The 22,500-nt window shown below is 41.4% G+C and overlaps 1 protein-coding gene across 1 annotated transcript in view; it reads right to left on the bottom strand.

The window, feature by feature from the left end:
• Window positions 1-3,982: 3,982 nt before the first annotated feature.
• aqp9a (aquaporin 9a) overlaps window positions 3,983-22,500 on the bottom strand; it is a 19,001-nt gene continuing 483 nt past the window's right edge. Inside the window, exons 2-6 of the mRNA XM_031832981.1 lie at window positions 21,866-21,992; window positions 20,365-20,502; window positions 19,172-19,290; window positions 11,478-11,695; window positions 3,983-6,280 (exon numbers count right to left, since the gene is read on the bottom strand). Coding sequence (XP_031688841.1) covers window positions 6,070-6,280; window positions 11,478-11,695; window positions 19,172-19,290; window positions 20,365-20,502; window positions 21,866-21,992 — 813 coding nt within the window. The 3' untranslated portion in view covers window positions 3,983-6,069. The remainder of the gene's footprint in view (window positions 6,281-11,477; window positions 11,696-19,171; window positions 19,291-20,364; window positions 20,503-21,865; window positions 21,993-22,500) is intronic.

Below are 22,500 nucleotides of genomic sequence, written 5' to 3'. Positions count from 1 at the left end.
ATAGTAGAATGTGCTGACAACAAAATCACACAAAAATTTTCAATGGAAATCAAATTTATCAACCCATGGAGGTCTGGATTTGGAGTGACACTCAAAATTAAAGTGGAAAACCACACTACAGGCTGGTCCAACTTTGATGTAATGTCCTTAAAACAAGTCAAAATGAGTGTGTGTGTGGCCTCCACGTGCCTGTATGAACTCCCTACAACGCCTGGGCATGCTCCTGATGAGGTGGCGGATGGTCTCCTGAGGGATCTCCTCCCAGACCTGGACTAAAGCGAGACATGATGTCCCAGATGTGCTCAATTGGATTCAGGTCTGGGGAACGGGCAGTCCATAGCATCAATGCCTTCCTCTTGCAGGAACTGCTGACACACTCCAGCCACATGAGGTCTAGCATTGTCTTGAATTAGGAGGAACCCAGGGCCAACCGCACCAGAACATGAATTCACAAGGGGTCTGAGGATCTCATCTCGGTACCTAATGGCAGTCAGGCTACCTCTGGTGAGCACATGGAGGGCTGTGCGGCCCCCCAAAGAAAGGCAACCCCACACCATGACTGACCCACCGCCAAACCGGTCATGCTGGAGGATGTTGCAGGCAGCAGAACGTTCTCCACGGCGTCTCCAGACTGTCACGTCTGTCACATGTGCTCAGTGTGAACCTGCTTTCATCTGTGAAAAGCACAGGGCGCCAGTGGCGAATTTGCCAATCTTGGTGTTCTCTGGCAAATGCCAAACGTCCTGCACGGTGTTGGGCTGTAAGCACAACCGCCACCTGTGGATGTCGGGCCCTCATACCACCCTCATGGAGTCTGTTTCTGACAGTTTGAGCAGACACATGCACATTTGTGGCTGGAGGTCATTTTGCAGGGCTCTGGCAGTGCTCCTCCTGCTCCTCCTTGCACAAAGGCGGAGGTAGCGGTCCTGCTGCTGGGTTGTTGCCCTCCTACGGCCTCCTCCACGTCTCCTGATGTACTGGCCTGTCTCCTGGTAGCGCCTCCATGCTCTGGACACTACGTTGACAGACACAGCAAACCATCTTGCCGCAGCTCGCATTGATGTGCCATCCTGGATGAGCTGCACTATCTGAGCCACTTGTGTGGGTTGTAGACTCCGTCTCATGCTACCACTAGAGTGAAAGCACTGAAAATTATTTGCATAAAGAAAAGGACCGGGAAATCTGGTCACAATACAGACACATTTTTTTATTTATTCCATGTGTCGATGTAACAGTATATCTTCACGTCCATACCCTCGCCCATACCCGCGCTCGAACCTCGCCCATACCCGCACTCGAACCTCGCCCATACCCGCGCGCGAACCAGGGACCCTCAGCTCACAGACAACAGTCATCCACGAAGCATCGTTACCCATCGCTCCACATAAGCCGCGGCCCTTGCAGAGCAAGGGGAACCACTACTTCAAGGGCTCAAAGCGAGTGGCGTCGCCGATTGAAATGCTATTAGCGCGCACCACCGCTAACTAGCTAGCCATTTCACATCCGTTACATAGACATCCTGGAAATATGGGCACAATGTGCATTCGGAAAGTATTCAGACCCCTTCACCTTTTCCACATTTTGATACGTTACAGCCTTATTCTAAAATCAATTGAATTGTTTTTTTTCCTCATCAATCTACACACAATACCCCATAATGACAAAGCAAAAAAAATGAACAATTCAGGCCAAAAATAGTTACATCTTGGTTTCATGAGGCCAGAGAATTTTGTTTCTGGTGGTCTGAGAGTCTTTTAGGTGCCTTTAGGCAAACTCCAAGCGGGCTGTCATGTGTCTTTTACTGAGGAGTGGCTTCTGTCTGGGTACGATACCATAAAGGCCTGATTGGTGGAGTGCTGCAGAGACGATTGTCCTTCTGGAATGTTCTCCCATCTCCACATAGGAACTCTGGTGCTCTGTCAGTGACCATTGGGTTATTGGCCACCTCTCTGACCAAGGCCTTTCTCCCCTAATTGCTCAGTTTAGCCGGGCAATCAGCTCTAGGAAGAGTCTTGGTGGTTCCAAACTTCTTCCATTTAAGAATGATGGAGATCACTGTGTTCTTGGGGACATTCAAAAGCAGCATACATACCCTGCATGCGTACCCTTCCTCTGATCTGTGCCTCGACACAATCCTGTCTCGGAGCGCTACGGACAATTCCTTCCACCTCATGGTTTGGTTTTTGCTTTGACATGCAACGGTCAATTATGGGACATTATATAGACAGGTGTGTGTCTTTCCAAATCATGTCCAATCAATTGACTTTATCACAGGTGGCCTCCAATGAAGTTGTAGAAACATCGTAAGGATGATCAATGGAAACATGATGCACCTGAACTCAATTTCGATTCTCATAGCAAAGATTTAAATACTTGTGTAAATAAGGTATTTTCTCTTTTTTATTTTTAATACGTTTGCAAAAATGTCTAAAAACCTGTTTTCGTTTTGTCATTATAGGATATTGTGTGTAGATTGAGGATTTTTTAAAAATGTAATCAATTTTAGAATAAGGCTGTTATGTAACTAAATGTGGAAAAAGTAAAGGGGTCTGAATAGTTTCCGAAGGCAGTTTAGAATTAAGGGGTCTGAATAGTTTCCGAAGGCAGTTTAGAATTAAGTGGTCTGAATACTTTCCGAAGGCAGTTTAGAATTAAGGGGTCTGAATACTTTCCGAAGGCAGTTTAGAATTAAGGGGTCTGAATACTTTCCGAAGGCAGTTTAGAATTAAGGGGTCTGAATACTTTCCGAAGGCAGTTTAGAATTAAGGGGTCTGAATACTTTCCAAAGGCAGTTTAATATTATAGATTCAATAAACAAAGTAATGAACAAAAAGTCCCTCCTACCATGATACTTTGTATGATAGGCAGACGTAGACCTATCCATAGCCTGCATACCTCCTATACTCTTAGAAAAAAAGATGCTATCTAGACCCTGAAACAGTTCTTCGGCTGTCCCCATAGGACAACCCTTTTGAAGGAGGCTTTTTGGTTCCAGGTAGAACCCTTTTGGGATTCCATGTAAAACCCTTTACATAGAGAGTTCTACATGGAACCCAAAAGAGTTCTAAATGTAGCCAAAAAGTGTTCTACCCGGAACCAAAAAGGGTTGTCCTTTGGGGAAAGCTGAAGAACCCTTTTGGAACCCTTTTTTCTAAAAGTGAATAACTCTTGACTGTCCTCTGGAAGAACACTAGAGCCTCGTCCAGCCTGTGTAGTGCCTTGTACACCAGGCCCATGTGGAAAGAGAGGTCTCCAACGTCCTCAGTCCAGCCACTGCTGTTTCAATAATCTCCCCAGGCACTTCAGACCCTCTGGGGTTTACCTTCCACCACATAGACTGCCCCGAGGCTGAAGAGAAAACAGTACTGGCCCCAGGGAGAGGATGGATCTTCACAGGATGACAGAAAGGCCCTGTAACAGCGAGAAAGTGTTTTGTCTTGGGAATGTTGTGTTTGAGGACTCTCCTTGATCGGCTCTGGAGCTGAGGACCTTCCAGTTGCAGTTCGGTTTGTGATCCTTGTAAACACAGACATTCCACTCAATCTACGAACAGAGGCATTCAATGGAGACATTGATTGTATGATAGCGATAACAGCCTTTTATGATCCAATGGCTTACAAATTACAATTGTTACTTACCACTTGTCAAGGTGGTATTGTGGATAATATCCGATTTATTCGCACAAAGGCAGCCAGTCATTAGATCATGGTGGTTTAATCTGTCACATTACAGAACAGGAGACTTTATGAGTCTGTTTGGTTATAAATTAATGGATAAAAGTTATGTTATTATGCAACAGGTTTTCAACCAACAAACTTTATCAATGAGTGTTTTGCGACCAAGCCTGGTTCCATATCTATTTAACTCCTATGGTTGTTGTCATGTGAATGCCCAAAGGACAAACAAGACAACACAAACAGCTCTGGGACCAGGCTATTTCGCTCCATAATAACAAGTTTTACTTAAAAAATACAAGACACCATTTTTTATTAATTTTTATTATGCATCCAAGTAATAATATTTGTTTACACAAACAGGAATACATTTGTCACATTGAAATAGTTTGGATACTATTTCCATGACAACAATACAAAATCAAAAACAGAAAAAGCACAACAATAAACAAACATAATAATTGAATATTATACAATGGCAACAAAACGTATAACTGCCATACATGAAATTCATGAATTGTAACAGTGGTAGTTGTTATATTTGTTATTTCTCAGGGTTTCTTTAGATACGCACGTGGCGCACGTGGTCTCTTTCGGTGAGTATGAAGTGTATGGTCAAAATTGCAATCTAAAGCCTACATTAAAGCTATACCTTCTGCAATTACAACGCAGACATTACTACAACAACAAACATGTCATCAAATGGGTCTGGGTTAATTGTCTGCATGAATCTCATTTACATAAAACTGACATGTGTAGTCCAAATGGAATCTCATTTACATAAAACTGACAGGTGTAGTCCAAATGGAATCTCATTTACATAAAACTGACAGGTGTAGTCCAAATGGAATCTCATTTACATAAAACTGACATGTGTAGTCCAAATGGAATCTCATTTACATAAAACTGACATGTGTAGTGCAAATGGAATCTCATTTACATAAAACTGACATGTGTAGTCCAAATGGAATCTCATTTACATAAAACTGACAAGAGGTGTAGTCCAAATGGAATCTCATTTACATAAACCTGACAGAAGTGTAGTCCAAATGGAATCTCATTTACATAAAACTGACAAGAGGTGTAGTCCAAATGGAATCTAATTTACATAAAACTGACAAGAAGTGTAGTCCAAATGGAATCTCATTTACATAAACCTGACAAGAGATGTAGTCCAAATGGAATCTCATTTACATAAACCTGACAAGAGGTGTAGTCCAAATGGAATCTCATTTACATAAACCTGACAAGAGGTGTAGTCCAAATGGAATCTCATTTACATAAACCTGACAAGAGGTGTAGTCCAAATGGAATCTCATTTACATAAACCTGACAAGAGGTGTAGTCCAAATGGAATCTCATTTACATAAACCTGACAAGAGATGTAGTCCAAATGGAATCTCATTTACATAAACCTGACAAGAGGTGTAGTCCAAATGGAATCTCATTTACATAAACCTGACAAGAGATGTAGTCCAAATGGAATCTCATTTACATAAACCTGACAAGAGGTGTAGTCCAAATGGAATCTCATTTACATAAACCTGACAAGAGATGTAGTCCAAATGGAATCTCATTTACATAAACCTGACAAGAGGTGTAGTCCAAATGGAATCTCATTTACATAAACCTGACAAGAGATGTAGTCCAAATGGAATCTCATTTACATAAACCTGACAAGAGGTGTAGTCCAAATGGAATCTCATTTACATAAACCTGACAAGAGGTGTAGTCCAAATGGAATCGTAAGGGGTGAAATATTATATATACATAATATAACTTTTCCAGTGTTGCGGATTGCTACATATAAGCACATTATGAACTAACCATTCTGTATCTTTACCTATTTAAACAGTAACAATAACCTGTTCTACAGAGTTTCTCCATCTAGACTGACTATTGGAGCGCCCATCAGCAGTGGGCTAAAAGGCCTTGTACTGTGATCAGTCGCTCATAAGTAGCACACCAGTCTGGTTACTAAAGGCTATGACATGTAATAACAGGCTATAAACCGTACTCTGATCGTTCATTCATACGTAGCATACCGGTCTGGTTACTAAAGGCTATGACGTGTAATAACAGGCTATAACTCTTCTACTCCCTCTACCACAGGGTTTCACCTTAGCACACTGAGAGAGCAAGCCTGTCCTTGGTGTGTGTGTGTGTGTGTGTGTGTGTGTGTGTGTGTGTGTGTGTGTGTGTGTGTGTGTGTGTGTGTGTGTGTGTGTGTGTGTGTGTGTGTGTGTGTGTGTGTGTGTGTGTGTGTGTGTGTGTGTATTTGGCTCCCAACATGACATTCCTCTCCTGATTGACTTTACAGTAACATTGATCTGAACCAGACAGACAGACATTTTCTTTTAAAGTCCTTGACAAGTGAATGAATCTCTCTGACTCTTTAACTCATGGTAATCATCTCATATTTGTCCTTAAGACTGCTGTCCTCCTCCAGATCTTCTTCCTCCTCTTCGTCCTCTTCCTCTTCCTCCTCGTGGGGTTTCTCAGGCTGTTTGTGATGCATCTCGATGAACAGGAAGTAGACCAGAGCCCCGACCACGCCCCCTATCATCGGCCCCGCCACCGGGACCCACCACCAGTAGTCTGAAGTGCTGTGTATAGGTAGGCACACACACACACATATATATACACACACACACATTACAAGAACACATAACACATGCAATAGATGAAGGTATAAAGAACACATTATCCAGCTGTCCTTCTGGATAATGCTGGCCACACTTATAAATACTTTGTTAAGCCTTGTACAGGGCACTCGGAAAGTATTCAGACCCCTTGACTTTTTACACATTTTGTTACATTACAGCCTTATTCTAAAATTGATTAAATAGTTTTTTCCCCCCTCATCAATCTACACACAACACCCCATAGTGACAAAGCAAAAACCATTTTCTTTCATGTTTGCAAATGTATTAAAAATAAAAATATGAAATATGACATTTACATAAATAGATTAAAGCACCTTTGGCAGTGATTACAGCCTCGAGTCTTCTTGGGTATGACGCTACAAGCTTGGCACACATGTATTTTGGGAGTTTCTCCCATTCTTCTCAGCAAATCCTCTGAAGCTTTGTCAGGTTGGATGGGGAGCATCACTGCACAGCTATTTTCAGGTCTCTCCAGAGATATCCGATCATGTTCAAGTCCGGGCTTTGGCTGGGCCACTTGAGGATATTCAGAGACTTGTCCTGAAGCCACTCCTGCGTTGTCTTGGCTGTGTGCTTAGGGTCATTGTCCTGTTGGAAGGTGAACCTTTGCCCCAGTCTGAGGTCCTGAGCGCTCTGGAGCAGGTTTTCATCAAGGATCTCTCTTTACTTTGCTCTGTTCTTCTTTCTCTCAATCCCAGGTTTCCTCCAGGTGTGACACTTGGCATTCAGACCAAAGTGTTCAATCTTGGTTTCATCAGACCAGATAATCTTGTTTTTCATGGTCTGGGAGTCCTTTAGGTGCCTTTGGCAAACTCCAAGCAGGCTGTCATGTGCCTTTTACTGAGGAGTAGCTTCCATCTGGCTACTCTACCATAAAGGCCTGATTGGTGGAGTGCTGCAGAGATGGTTGTCCTTCTGGGAAGGTTCTCCCATCTCCACAGAGGAACTCTGGAAAGTATTGTAGGTTATACTCAGTGGGGTCTGTAGAATGTACAGTTGGAAGTTTACATACACCTCAGCCAAACAGATCTAAACTTAGTTTTTCACAATTCCTGAATGTGAAATGTCAGAACAATAGTTGAGAGTGATTTATTTCAGCTTTTATTTATTTCATCACATTCCTCGTGGGTCAGAAGTTTACATACACTCAATTAGTATCTGGTATCATTGCCTTTAAATTGTTTAACTTGGGTCAAATGGTTCGGGTTGCCTTCCAGAAGCTTCCCGCAATAAGTTGGGTGAATTTTGGCCCATTCCTCCTAACAGAGCTGGTGTAACTGAGTCAGGTTTGTAGGCCTCCTTGCTCGCACACGCTTTTTCAGTTCTGCCCACAAATTTTCTATAGGATTGAGGTCAGGGCTTTGTGATGGCCACGCCAATACCTTGACTTTGTCCTTAAGCCATTTTGCCACAACTTTGGAAGTATGCTTGGGGACATTGTCCATTTGGAAGACCCATTGGCGACCAAGCTTTAACTTTCTGACTGATGTCTTGAGATGTTGCTTCAATATATCCACATAATTTTCCTGCCTCATGATGCCATCTATTTTATGAAGTGCACCAGTCCCTCCTGCAGGAAAGCACCCCCACAACATGATGCTGCCACCCCCGTGCTTCATGGTTGGGATGGTGTTCTTCGGCTTGCAAGCGTTCCCCTTTTTCCTCCAAACATAACGATGGTCATTATGGCCAAACGGTTATATTTTTGTTTCATCAGACCAGAGGACATTTCTCCAAAAAGTATGATCTTTGTCCCCATGTGCAGTTGGAAACCGTAGTCTGGCTTTTTTATGGTGGTTTTGGAGCGGCAGCGTAGCCTAGTGGTTAGAGCGTTGGACTAGTAACCGGAAGGTTGCGAGTTCAAACCCCCGAGCTGACAAGGTACAAATCTGTCGTTCTGCCCCTGAACAGGCAGTTAACCCACTGTTCCCAGGCCGTCATTGAAAATAAGAATGTGTTCTTAACTGACTTGCCTGGTTAAATAAAGGTAAAATAAAAAAATAAAATAAAAAAGTGGGTTCTTCCTTGCTGAGAGGCCTTTCAGGTTATGTCGATATAGGACTTGTTTTACTGTGGATATAGATACTTTTGTACCCGTTTCCTCCAGCATCTTCACAAGGTCCTTTGCTGTTGTTCTGGGATTGATTTGCACTTTCTCACCAAAGTACGTTCATCTCTAGGAGACAGAACACGTCTCCTTCCTGAGCGGTATGACGGCTGCGTGGTCCCATGGTGTTTATACTTGCGTACTATTGTTTGTACAGATGAACGTGGTTCCTTCAGGCGTTTTGAAGGATAAAACAGACTTGTGGAGGTCTACAATGTTTTTCTGAGGTCTTAGCTGATTTCTTTAGATTTTCCCATGATGTCAAGCAAAGAGGCACTGAGTTTGAAGGTAGGCCTTGAAATACATCCACAGGTACACCTCCAATTGACTCAAATGATGTCAATTAGCCTATCAGAAGCTTCTAAAGCCATTTTCTGGAATTTCCAAGCTGTTTAAAGGCACAGTCAACTTAGTGTATGTAAACTTCTGACCCACTGGAATTGTGAGACAGTGAATTATAAGTGAAATAATCTGTCTGTGGAAAAATGACGTGTCATGCACAAAGTAGATGTCCTAACCGACTTGCCAAAATTATAGTTTGTTAACAAGAAATTTGTGGAGTGGTTGAAAAACGAGTTTTAATGATTCCAACCTAAGTGTATGTAAACTTCCGACTTCAACTGTATATACTTGAAAATGTATCAATTGACCAATTCGGCACATTTGGGCAAACTCCTGGCAGACTTGACACAAAATACTGTGCAGTGATGTATTTATTTACTGGATCAGTCTGAAACTTTGCACACACCCTGCTGCCATCTGTTGGCCAAAATCTAAATTACACTTAGACTCCTATCTGAATGTATGGCTTTTCTCTTGCATTTCAAAGATGAAGGGAAATATATATATATAAACTCATGTTTTTTTTGTTAGTATTATCTTTTACCAGATCTAATGTGTTATATTCTCCTATATTAATTTCACATTTCCATAAATTTCATAGTGTTCCCTCACTCGGGGGCGGCAGGGTAGCCTAGTGGTTAGAGTGTAGAGGTGGCAGGGTAGCCTAGTGGTTAGAGCATTGGACTAGTAACCAGAAGGTTGCAAGTTCAAACCCCCGAGCTGACAAGGTACAAATCTGTCGTTCTGCCCCTGAACAGGCAGTTAACCCACTGTTCCTAGGCCGTCATTGAAAAAATAGAATTTGTTCTTAACTGACTTGCCTGGTTAAATAAAGGTAAAATATATATATATATATATATATATATTTTTTTTAAAATAGTATCAAGAATATATGGAAATATGTCCTTATTTCAGGTCCTGAGCTACAGACAGTTAGTTTTGGGTATGTAATTTTAGGTGGAAATTAAAAAAAAGGGTCCGATCCTTAATTTAAGAACGATGGAGGCCACTGTGTTGTTTGTTGACCTTCAATGCTGCAGAAATGTTTTGCAACCTTTCCCCAGATCTGTGCCTCGACACAATCCTGTCTTGGCGCTCTATGGAAAATTCCTTCGACCTCACGGCTTGGTTTTTGCTCTGACAACTGTGAGACCTTACATAGACAGGTGTGTGCCTTTCCAAATCATGTCCAATCAATTTAATTTACCACAGGTGGACCTCGATCAACTTGTAGAAACGTCTAACGGATGATCAATGACAACGGGATGCACCAGAGCTCCATTTTGAGTCTCATAGCAAAGGGTCTGAATACTTACGTATGTAAATAAGGCATTTCTGTTTATTTGTAATACATTTGCAAACATTTCTAAAAACCTGTTTTCGCTTTGTCATTATGGGGTATTGTGATGTCATTATGGGGTATTGTGATATTATGGGGTATTGTGATGTCATTATGGGGTATTGTGATGTCATTATGGGGTATTGTGATGTCATTATGGGGTATTGTGCGGAGATTGAGGGTAAAAAAAGATGATGTTTTAATCCATTTTAGAATAAGGCTGTAACGTCATAAAATGTGGAAAAAGTTAAAGGGTCTAAATGCACTATAAGTGCGTCTAACTGCACTATAAGTGCGTCTAAATGCACTATAAGTGCGTCTAAATGCACTATAAGTGCGTCTAAATGCACTATAAGTGCGTCTAAATGCACTATAAGTGCGTCTAAATGCACTATAAGTGCGTCTAAATGCAGCCGTCACAGAATTATCCAAAAGGACAACGGTTTGTTTTTTACAGCACCATTATAATTGAAATCTCAGTCTACTTTCCAAGCTCCAATGCTTTTGAAAGTTCAATTAAAGCAATCCAAGTACAATTCAATAGTAGGCAACCCAACGGGGTTAGCACAGAGCATGACAACAGATAATTAGCTAACATTGACTGCATGTGATGTGTTGCTATGCATGTGAGGTTATATAACACCAATCAACACACGGTTATTTTTTTCACCTATCAATACCAGACAATCAATGGACGATTTGACTAAAACGGTCAACTAATAATCAAGCTACCTTTTTGGAATAGATCCAGGAAGTGGAACTAGAAGTTTGTGAAACACTGGTCTGGTCTTTGATCGACATGAGTTACCTGAACCCTTCAATATGAGTTACCTGAACCCTTCAATATGAGTTACCTGAACACTTCTATATGAGTTACCTGAACACTTCTATATGAGTTACCCAAACCCTTCAATATGAGTTACCCGAACCCTTCTATATGAGTTACCTGAACCCTTCTATATGAGTTACCTGAACCCTTCTATATGAGTTACCTGAACCCTTCTATATGAGTTACCTGAACCCTTCTATATGAGTTACCTGAACCCTTCTGTATGAGTTACCTGAACCCTTCTATATGAGTTACCTGAACACTTCTATATGAGTTACCTGAACCCTTCTATATGAGTTACCTGAACCCTTCTGTATGAGTTACCTGAACACTTCTATATGAGTTACCTGAACATTTCTATATGAGTTACCTGAACCCTTCTATATGAGCTACCTGAAGACTCCCCAGTCTGCTACTGCAGTGGATTGCCGTGACCCGGATGTCTGGCAGGGTTGAGGTGGTACTTACCTCTAATCTTAGCCGCATATATTATATTATACAGTATTATATTATGAGTTACCTGAACACCTCCCAACCCCAGCCTGCTACAGCAGTAAAGAGTCGTGGCCCCAGGTCCCTGGCAGGGTTGAGGGGGTACCCACAGTTCAGCCCCATGGACACTCCGATAGCCATGATGATCAGGCCGATGCACAGTGGCTCCATGCCTCTAGGGGCGCCGATGTTCTTCCCATCGCTGATGGCCAGGATACACAACACCAGCATGCCTGTTCCCGCTGCCTGGAGAGTACAAAGAATACAGTATGAAGATGGGCAGAATCCCTGTTCTCACTGCCTGGAGAGTACAAAGAATACAGTATGAAGATGGGCAGAATCCCTGTTCCCGCTGCCTGGAGAGTACAAAGAATACAGTATGAAGATGGGCAGAATCCCTGTTCACGTTGCCTGGAGAGTACAATCAAAGAATACAGTATGAAGATGGGCAGAATCCCTGTTCCCACTGCCTGGAGAGTACAAAGAATACAGTATGAAGATGGGCAGAATCCCTGTTCACGTTGCCTGGAGAGTATAAATAATACAGTATGAAGATGGGCAGAATCCCTGTTCCCACTGCCTGGAGAGTACAAAGAATACAGTATGAAGATGGGCAGAATCCCTGTTCACGCTTCCTGGAGAGTACAATCAAAGAATACAGTATGAAGATGGGCAGAATCCCTGTTCACGCTTGTCGGAGATGTCATGGCAATATTGGCTAGCTAAACTCATGTGTAGAAACACGTGATCGAGGCAAACGGTCATCTCACGATGAACTGTACATGTGAAGGCTGTCAAATGAAAAGGCACTTCTTCGATATGAATTTGTTTTGAAGAAAATAATGTCACTCACGAGGTTGTAGTAATAACATGCTCAACTACTGAAGACATTGGCTTGAATCTTGGTTGTTCCTTTAGATTTTGAAAAAAAAAAGGATGATTAAGGAAGAGCTTTTCACTTCTCTCATTGACTTCTAAAACCCCGGTCTGGTCTGTTTCGGAAAATGCTCAATGTTGCGCCTCTGGGTTTAAAATCTCTGTGGTAAGATGATTTTAAAAAGTATTTTATTGTTGACAACAGCATTGGGTCAATTACATTTCAACTCAGTCAATTCAGGAAGGAAATGGACCGTGGTTGATCATTTAAATAAAAGGACATTCAGTAATGTTTCATTTATTTTTAATATTCCAGCAGGATATAAAGAAAATAGTTGAAATGTTATTTTTTATATTTGTTGGGAGAACATAATGTTATTCTTCATCCAGGCTGTATCACAACCGGCCGTGATTGGGAGTCCCATAGGGCGGTGCACAATTGGCCCAGTGTCGTCCAGGTTTGGCCGAGTTAGGGTTTGGCCGAGTTAGGGTTTGGCCGAGTTAGGGTTTGGCCGAGTTAGGGTTTGGCCGAGTTAGGGTTTGGCCGAGTTAGGGTTTGGCCGAGTTAGGGTTTGGCCAGGGTAGGCCGTCATTGTAAATAATATTTTTTAATTAACTGACTTGCCTAGTTATAGAAAAATGTAAACATTTAAATATATATAAATATAATAATGTTATTCTTTATATTTGTTGTGAGAAGGTAATGTTATTATTGGCACCCATCTTTGTTTTGTTACATGACCACTCCACATCAATTTGACAAACACGGCACTTTTTTTGCATTTATAGTTACAAAGCAAAATGTAGTTATTTGATATACATTACGTCTGGATAGATACACATGCGGTATACATACCAAACCCTAACTCGGCCAAACCCTAACTCGGCCAAACCCTAACTCGGCCAAACCCTAACTCGGCCAAACCTGGACGACACTGGGCCAATTGTGCACCGCCCTATGGGACTCCCAATCACGGCCGGTTGTGATACAGCCTGGATGAAGAATAACATTATGTTCTCCCAACAAATATAAAAAATAACATTTCAACTATTTTCTTTATATCCTGCTGGAATATTAAAAATACATTCGTTAAGTATTTAGACCCCTGGACTTTTCAACACTATTTTGTTACGTTACAGGCTTATTCTAAAATTGATTAAAATTTTTTTTAAATCTTCCTCAATCTACACACACCTCATAATGACAAAGCAAAAACGGATTTTTAGATGTATTAAATATTTTAAAAACTAAAATATCACATTTACATAAGTATTCAGACTCTTTACTCAGTACTTTGTTGAAACACCTTTGGCAGCGATTAGAGCCTCGAGTCTTCTTGGGTATGACGCTACAAGCTTGGCACACCTGTATTTGGGGAGTTTCTCCCATTCTTCTCTGCAGATCCTCTCAAGCTCTGTCAGGTTGGATGGGGAGCATTGCTGCACAGCTATTTTCAGGTCTCTCCCAGAGATGTTCAAGTCCAGGCCCTGGCTGGGTCAATCAAGGACATTCAGAGACTTGTCCCGAAGTCACTCCTTCATTGTCTTGGCTGTGTGCTTGTCCTGTTGGAAGGTGAACCTTCGCCCCAGTCTGAGGTCCTGAGCGCTCTGGAGCAGAGGATCTCTCTGTACTTTGCTCCATTCATCTTTCCCTCCATCCTGACTAGTCTCCCAGTCCCTGCTGCTGAAAAACATCCCCACAGCATGTTGCTGCCATCACCATGCTTCACCGTAGGGATGGTGCCAGGTTTTCTCCAGACGTGAAGCTTGGCATTCAAGCCAAAGAGTTCAATCTTGGTTACATCAGATCAGATAATCTTGTTTCTCATATTCTGAGAGTCCTTTAGGTGCCATTTTGGCAAACTCCAAGCGGGCTGTCATGTGCCTTTTAGTGAGGAGTGGCTTCCGTCTGGCCACTCTACCATAAAGGCCTGATTGGTGGAGTGCTGCAGAGATGGTTGTCCTTCTGGAAGGTTCTGCCATCTCCACAGAGGAACTCTGGTGCTCTGTCAGAGTGACCAGAGGGTTCTTGGTCACCTCCCTGACCAAGGCCCTTCCGCCCCGATTGCTCAGTTTGGTTGGGTGGCCAGCTCTTGGAAGAGTCTTGGTGGTCACAAACTTCCTCCATTTAAGAATAATGGAGGCCACTGTGATCTTGGGGGCCTTAACATTTCTAAAAAACATTTTAGAATAAGGCTGTAACGCAACAAAATATGGAAAAAGTCAAAGGTTCTGAAAACTTTCCGTTTGCACTGTATAGTATTTTTTTGGTCCTAACTACTACAGATCATGGCCCACACATCTCTGTAAAGCTGCTCTCAGTCCATCCCACCCATCTCTGTAAAGCTGCTCTCAGTCCATCCCACCCATCTCTGTAAAGCTACTCTCAGTCCATCCCACCTATCTCTGTAAAGCTACTCAGTCCATCCCACCTATCTCTATAAAGCTACTCAGTCCATCCCACCTATCTCTGTAAAGTTACTCTCAGTCCATCCCACCTATCTCTGTAAAGCTACTCTCAGTCCATCCCACCTATCTCTGTAAAGCTACTCTCAGTCCATCCCACCTATCTCTGTAAAGCTACTCAGTCCATCCCACCTATCTCTGTAAAGCTACTCAGTCCATCCCACCTATCTCTGTAAAGCTACTCCCAGTCCATCCCACCTTTCACCGTAAACCACAGACTTATGATTTCCATGGGCAATGTATGTTTAAACTGTGCTGTTTTACATAAATTCTGAACCTTTAAAATCGCATAGTATTTACAGATTGTATATTAAAGATTCATATTTTACTAACGGTTTGTATATTATATTGTTGATTGATTGACTATGGGTTTCCAAATCTCAAAAAGAGTGCTATTTGTAAGGTTCATTTCAGGTAAATGTATAGATTTGTCAGCCGCTCTTAAACCTGTGACCAGAAACAAGCTACATAGGGGTAATACCAAAAGAAGTGATCTAATGATTCTGTCTCTTTGCAGCAAAATGTGCAGAGATGGGATAAATAAATCAAAATTAAAATAAATGGCTGTATGCCCCATATACAGGACATAACATTCTGTAGGTGGCAAGAATTTTACATTATTATTTAAATTGAGTGTTGCTTTGTGTATCAGTTCATAAATGATGCACCATGAAAACGAAACATCAAAAATCTCTTCCCACCTATTTTGTAACCTGTATGGCGCCACTGTCAACATTTTGGTTCTCAAATTAAACTGGTATACAGTGCCTTCAGAAAGTATTCATACCCCTTGACTTATTACACATTTTGTTCTGTTACAGCCTGAATTCAAAATTGATTAAATATATATTTATTTTTTCACCGACACAATACCCAATCCCATAATGACCAAGTAAAAACATGTTTTTAGAAATGTTTTCAAATTTATTGAAAATGAAATAGAGAAATATCTCATTTCCATAAGTATTTACACCCCTGGGTCAGTACATGTTTGAATCAGCTTTGCACATGTGGATTGTACAATATTTGCACAATAAACAATTCTTCAAGCTCTATCAAGTTAGTTGTTGATCATTGCTAGACAGTCATTTCCAAGTCTTACCTTAGATTTTCAAGCCGATTAAAGTCAAAACTGTAACTAGCCACTCAGGAGCATTCAATGTCGTATTGGTAACCAACTTTGGCCTTGTGTTTTAGGTTATTGTCCTGCTGAAAGTTGAATTTGTCTCCCAGTTTATGTTGGAAAGCAGACAGAGCTAGGTTTTCCTCTAAGATTTTGCCTGTGCTTAGCTCTATTCCATTTATTTGTATCCTAAAAAACTCCCTAGCTCTTGACGATGACAAGCATACCCATAACATGATGCAGCCACCACCATGCTTGAAAATATGAAGAGTGGTACTCAGTGATGTGTTGCGTTGGATTTGCACCAAACATAACGCTTTGTATTCAGGACATAAAGTTAATTTCTTTGCCATATTTTTAGCAGTTTTACTTTAGTGCCTTGTTGCAAACAGGATGCATGTTTTGGAATATTTGTATTGTGACCAGGCTTCCTTCATTTAACTCTGTCATTTAGGTTATTATTGTGGAGTAACTACAAAGGTGTTGATTCATCCTCAGTTTTCTCCTATCACAGCCATTCGTACTAATCTACTGGAGAACCCGTTCTCATTTAAATATAAACATTTGTACGACTGAAGCTTTTAGTGGGAAACTCATTTTCATTATATAAACATGCACGTTTAATTTAGTCTGATTGGCATTCCAAATCAAGTTAAATATTTTTTGCTCATATAATAAATAAATAAAAAATGTTTAGTCTGGAGTAGGCAGCACCATAAGGATATAAGTCAACTGGGATATGACTGAAGAGTTAATCAGTGTGATTTTCCATAAATACAGGTATTTTCCCTCTCCACGGTTGCAAGATCTTGCTTATTGTTTCGCTAACTCTCTATTGAAATTTGTTGTAGTGAGTTAATTTATATATTTCGGGATATGAACGCCAAGTATGTCTTCTTCACCGTCAGACCATTTTTTATTGATAAACTACAGACGAATGTAAAAATGTGTGTATTTTAATGATGCCATAAGTAATATAAGTCCAGAGAGGTAAATAGTCCAGATTCTCAATGAGATTGGGCATTCAGTACAGGGATCCAGATTCCAGACTTAAGAGAGAACTTGAGTAACTGGCATAGAATGACACTTTTGTTTAAAAGCCCTGGATTTTTAACCCCTTCATATTATTGTTGGTTCTGATACCTAACATTTTGATGGCCAGAGCCAATAGATACTGAGACAATGGACAACCTTGTTTTTGCCCTTTAAAAAAAATTCTAATAAAAAAGACAGCAATACAAACAATGACATTCATTGTACTGTTTAATGGGATAGCCAATTTTTGTCCTTTTGACAGTTCCATACTTTCTGAGATGTAGCCATTATTAACTATTGTACACCTAGGGTTACTATACATAACTTTTACCCATTTTATAAGAGATTCTCCAAAATACAAATATATCAATTCTAGTCCTACTTTATCAAAGGCGTTTTTAAAGTCAGTTATGAATACCAGGCCTGGTTTCCCAGATGTTTCATAGTGTTCTATTGTTTCAAGTGCTTGTCTTATATTACCTCCAATGTATCGTCCATGTAAACAACCTGTCTGATTAGAATGAATAATATCCGACAATACCTTCTTAATTCTATGCCCTGCATTTTGCAAAAATGTTTGCATCACAACACTGAAGTGTAAGGGGCCTCCAATTTTTTAAATGGACTAGATCTTTACATATACACCACTTGGATCCTGTTTCAGTAATAATGAAATCAGACCTTCATGTTGAATGTCTGATAATCAACCATTTTATATGAGTGGTTAATTAAAACACGCTAATAGTGGATCTTTGAGTACATAAAAAAAAGTTTGATATAACTCGAATCCTGGAGTTTTCCCAGCCTTAAAGACTTTAATTGCATCAAGAAGTTCCTCCTCTGTAATTTGGCCTTCATATGAGTCTTTCTGTACAGATGTTCATTTTACATTATTATTAGGGGGAAAAGTCATTTTAGGTAACATTCTTCAGTGGTAATGTTATTCTTTATATTAGTTTTGAGAATAATGTTATTCTTTATATTCGTTTTGAGAATAATGTTATTCTTTATATTTGTTGTGAGAACGTAATGTTATTCTGAGGACAGGATACAACATCATCATGACTGACTGTCTAAGACAGGATACAACATCATCATGACTGACTGTCTAAGACAGGATACAACATCGTCATGACTGACTGTCTAAGACAGGATACAACATCATCATGACTGACTGTCTAAGACAGGATACAACATCATCATGACTGACTGTCTAAGACAGGATACAACATCATCATGACTGACTGTCTAAGACAGGATACAACATCATCATGACTTACTGTCTAAGACAGGATACAACATCATCATGACTGACTGTCTAAGACAGGATACAACATCATCATGACTGACTGTCTAAGACAGGATACAACATCATCATGACTGACTGTCTAAGACAGGATACAACATCATCATGACTGACTGTCTAAGACAGGATACAACATCATCATGACTGACTGTCTAAGACAGGATACAACATCATCATGACTGACTGTCTAAGACAGGATACAACATCATCATGACTGACTGTCTAAGACAGGATACAACATCATCATGACTGACTGTCTAAGACAGGCTTATAACACCATTGTGACTGTTACAGTGTTGTGTCTGTGTTGATGTTAAAGGGTTTTAAGTAGGTAAGTGTGAACATCAGAACGAGGGTCATTGGCCCCAAAACCCTGCTAACGAGGGGATGTGATGTGTAGGAAAGTGGGACAATCAATTTGCATTAGCAACATGTCCCAGAGAACAGGGGATGTAAAGGTTTAATGGCTAACTGATAAAACATTGTGTAACTACTGGTAACTAGAGCAGACTGGAGTACCAGAGGGGTCGTCTCTCCTCTCAACCCCTTGATTTCGTCTCGCCTGGTTTGCCTAGGTGGTGTTCATTAAGGCACGCAACGGACATTTTTTTGCAACAAAAAACAAAAAATGTGTAGGTGGTAGGTAGGTAGTCACTCAGAGCATTTTCATCTGTGTGGTGCTTAATGAACATGATACTGGTCTCTCCCTCTGGTCTCCCTCTCCCCCGGTCCACCCTCTTCCCGGTTTCTCCCCCCCCCCCCCCCCGGTCTCTCTCCCCCTTGGTCTCTCTCCCCCCGAGGACTCTCTCATCGTGACCCTTGACCTCGTCTCACCTGATCTATGAGGCCATCTACGATGGTCAGAGACCTGGCACAGTAGGATGCAACATACATACACACACACACACACACTTACCTGGTCTATGATGCCTCCGAGGATGGTTAGGGACCTGGCAGGGTAAGAGGCAAAGATGTGACCGGTGGCATTAATACCAGTCACTGATAAAATCCCATTGGTGAAGTCCATGAACGCATCTACATGGATGACAATGTCACAGTTAGAAAACAATACTTAGCCATACAGAAGATGAAAAGATAAACAGCACACATTGATAAGACGATGGACGTTTGCTTCACAAGTCGATCTTCTTTTGCACCTAGGTTAGAAAGCGGGATAGCGACAGCTTCTTTACATCCAGATCACATGACAACAGTTCATAACAGCAGTTCATAACAGCAGTTCATAACAGCAGTTCATAACAGCAGTTCATAACAGAAGTTCATAACAGAAGTTCATAACAGCAGTTCATAACAGAAGTTCATAACAGCAGTTCATAACATTGGTTGTTCATAACAAACATGTAAAATGTGTTTGTTTGCCAGGGAATATGAGTTAAGCCAGTTGACCTGATTTGTTACAATTCGCCCCAAGGCTTTTAAACATGTGCAATCTGTTGGAACAGTTCCATGGTCCATCAACAACTCTGCAGAAACAGATCACCGTGGTGATCGCAGAATGCAGCAACAGATCACCGTGGTGATCGCAGAATGCAGCAACAGATCACCGTGGTGATCGCAGAATGCAGCAACAGATCCCCGTGGTGATCGCAGAATGCAGCAACAGATCACCGTGGTGATCGCAGAATGCAGCAACAGATCACCGTGGTGATCGCAGAATGCAGCAACAGATCCCCGTGGTGATCGCAGAATGCAGCAACAGATCACCGTGGTGATCGCAGAATGCAGCAACAGATCCCCGTGGTGATCGCAGAATGCAGCAACAGATCCCCGTGGTGATCGCAGAATGCAGCAACAGATCCCCGTGGTGATCGCAGAATGCAGCAACAGATCACCGTGGTGATCGCAGAATGCAGCAACAGATCACCGTGGTGATCGCAGAATGCAGCAACAGATCACCGTGGTGATCGCAGAATGCAGCAACGTATTGTTTGTTGTATCACAGTAAGCTTTTATTAAATAATCGCATTTGGGAGCAGCAAAACAGTGAGCAGACATTCCCTTTTTTTTTATTGGCTTATTCTACTGTCCAACTCCTGTTATTTACTTTCGATGTCCGTAACAGAATGCAGACATGGCCACACTACTCACCATAATACAGCCCAAACACTGCAGCAGCTCCAGAGAAAGCACCAAGGAACTGAGCGATGACATAGACAGGGAATTTATAGAACTTGAGTTTTCCCAGGATCACCATGGCCAAGGAGACAGCAGGGTTCACATGGGCTCCTGGGAGAGAAGAGAGAGCCAGGTGATGGCTCTATCTCAATGATTCTTCCTGTGATTCCTCCCCATCCTATCTCCTTGCCTCCTTCTCAACCATATTGAAGAAGGTCAAAAGGTTCTTCCCCCTCAGATCTTCTTTGAGAAGGAAGCGAGGAGAAAGGATGGGAGAAATGACGCAAAGATGAATTGAGAATGAGCCAGTGAAAGAGGAGAGAGGGTGGGGAGGTTGGAAAGACAGCCGTCTACACTATTAGATGAAGAGACATATTACAGATACATGCTCTCACTTTAACGTAATTCCAGCGGCTAAAATTACTGCTAAGTGACATATATTAAGACCAGCTATACTCCCTGTCTCTTTTCACAATATTTCAAATGCATGAGCGTGATCTTAAACCTGCATGATGTTACTGTTGTTGTGGGCAATTTATCCCGTTTTCAATCCCTCTCTGTGTCACTACGTGTTGTATTCACAATCAGCCGAGATAGGTCTCTGTCATAGAGAGGCCACTGCCTTAGATCAATGGAGTTTGTAGGACATTTACTGCCCGAGGTTATGAATGGCCTGGATGGGGGCTGGAACACAACAGGGCAATGGGTGAGAAATCAATCGCTAGTTCAGATGTATTAACTGTGAACAGGAGCTGGCACGTTCTGCATTGGTGTAGAACGTGAGGTGACAACATGACTGTTGACAGGGTGCAGCAGTGGGGGTGTTTAATGTTGTCACATGAACTAAATGACTCTAAAGGAATGTTATCATCAAACAATTAAAATGTCTTAACGTTTCACTTCAGTAAGCCTCCTGTGTGTGTGTGTGTGTGTGTGTGTGTGTGTGTGTGTGTGTGTGTGTGTGTGTGTGTGTGTGTGTGTGTGTGTGTGTGTGTGTGTGTGTGTGTGTGTGTGTGTGTGCAGTAGGTTCCAGGAACTTTAAAAAAAACTATTGGTTTAATTGAGATGGCATCCCTCATTGATTGAACTGAATTCCAATATCTAATTTGAATAGGTATTGATCTTTGCAAACTCCAATTAATAACAAAACACCATTCATTACATAATAGTACAAATGCATTGTGAATCTTTTTCTGTTTTTGTCTGTACCTCATTCAGCCATGTATTAGGTTGGCTGATAATTTCACTGGGAGGTAGACATCTTTGATACAGCTTTACTGCAGCATTAAACTCTGGCAAACCGGCAGAGAGAGTTTGTCACATTAACAAGGCAACGTTGCTTCAGAACAGGCTTCTTTTTTTTTTTAAGTATATTTTAAACCAACTCAATTGTAGTATGATTGTTATATTGTGATATGATAATTACCTTACACTCAATTGTAGTGTGGTTATTATAGTGTGATATGATAATTACCTGACACTCCTCCGGCCACGTACACTGCCATCATCAGTCCTACAGAGAAGCCTATATGGATGGTGAGAGTCTCCCCCATGGCATTACGACTCAGGACCGTCTGAGCAACAGACCCAACGCCAAACAACTAACACAGGAGATGAGGAGAGGGAGAGGGAAGAAGAGAGGGAAGAGAGGGAGAGGGAAGAAGAGAAGGAATAGAGGGAGAGGGAAGAGAAGGAATAGAGGGAGAGGGAAGAGAAGGAATAGAGGGAGAGGGAAGAAGAGAGGGAATTTGAATTAATTCTGATTACACTTTACTCACTTTACTAACCCTAATCCTAATCCTAAACCTGACCCTTATTTAATCATAATCCTAACCCTAATTTAATCATAATCCTAACCTTAATTTAATCATAATCCTAACCCTAATTTAATCATAATCCTAACCCTAATTTAATAATATCCCTAGCCTAATTGGGGTGGCAGGTAGCCTAGTGGTTAGAGCCAGTAACTGAAAGGCTGCTAGATCAAATCCCAGAGCTGTCAAAATCTGTCATTCTGCTCCTGAACAGGGGAATTAATCCACTCTTCCCCAGTAAACTGTCATTGTAAATAAGAATTTGTTCTTAACTGACTTGCCTAGTTAAATAAAA

Source organism: Oncorhynchus kisutch, linkage group LG10 (genome assembly GCF_002021735.2).
Source record: "Oncorhynchus kisutch isolate 150728-3 linkage group LG10, Okis_V2, whole genome shotgun sequence".
In the NCBI taxonomy this organism is placed as follows: Eukaryota; Metazoa; Chordata; class Actinopteri; order Salmoniformes; family Salmonidae; genus Oncorhynchus; species Oncorhynchus kisutch.
This window is presented reverse-complemented; position numbering and strand designations above follow the sequence as displayed.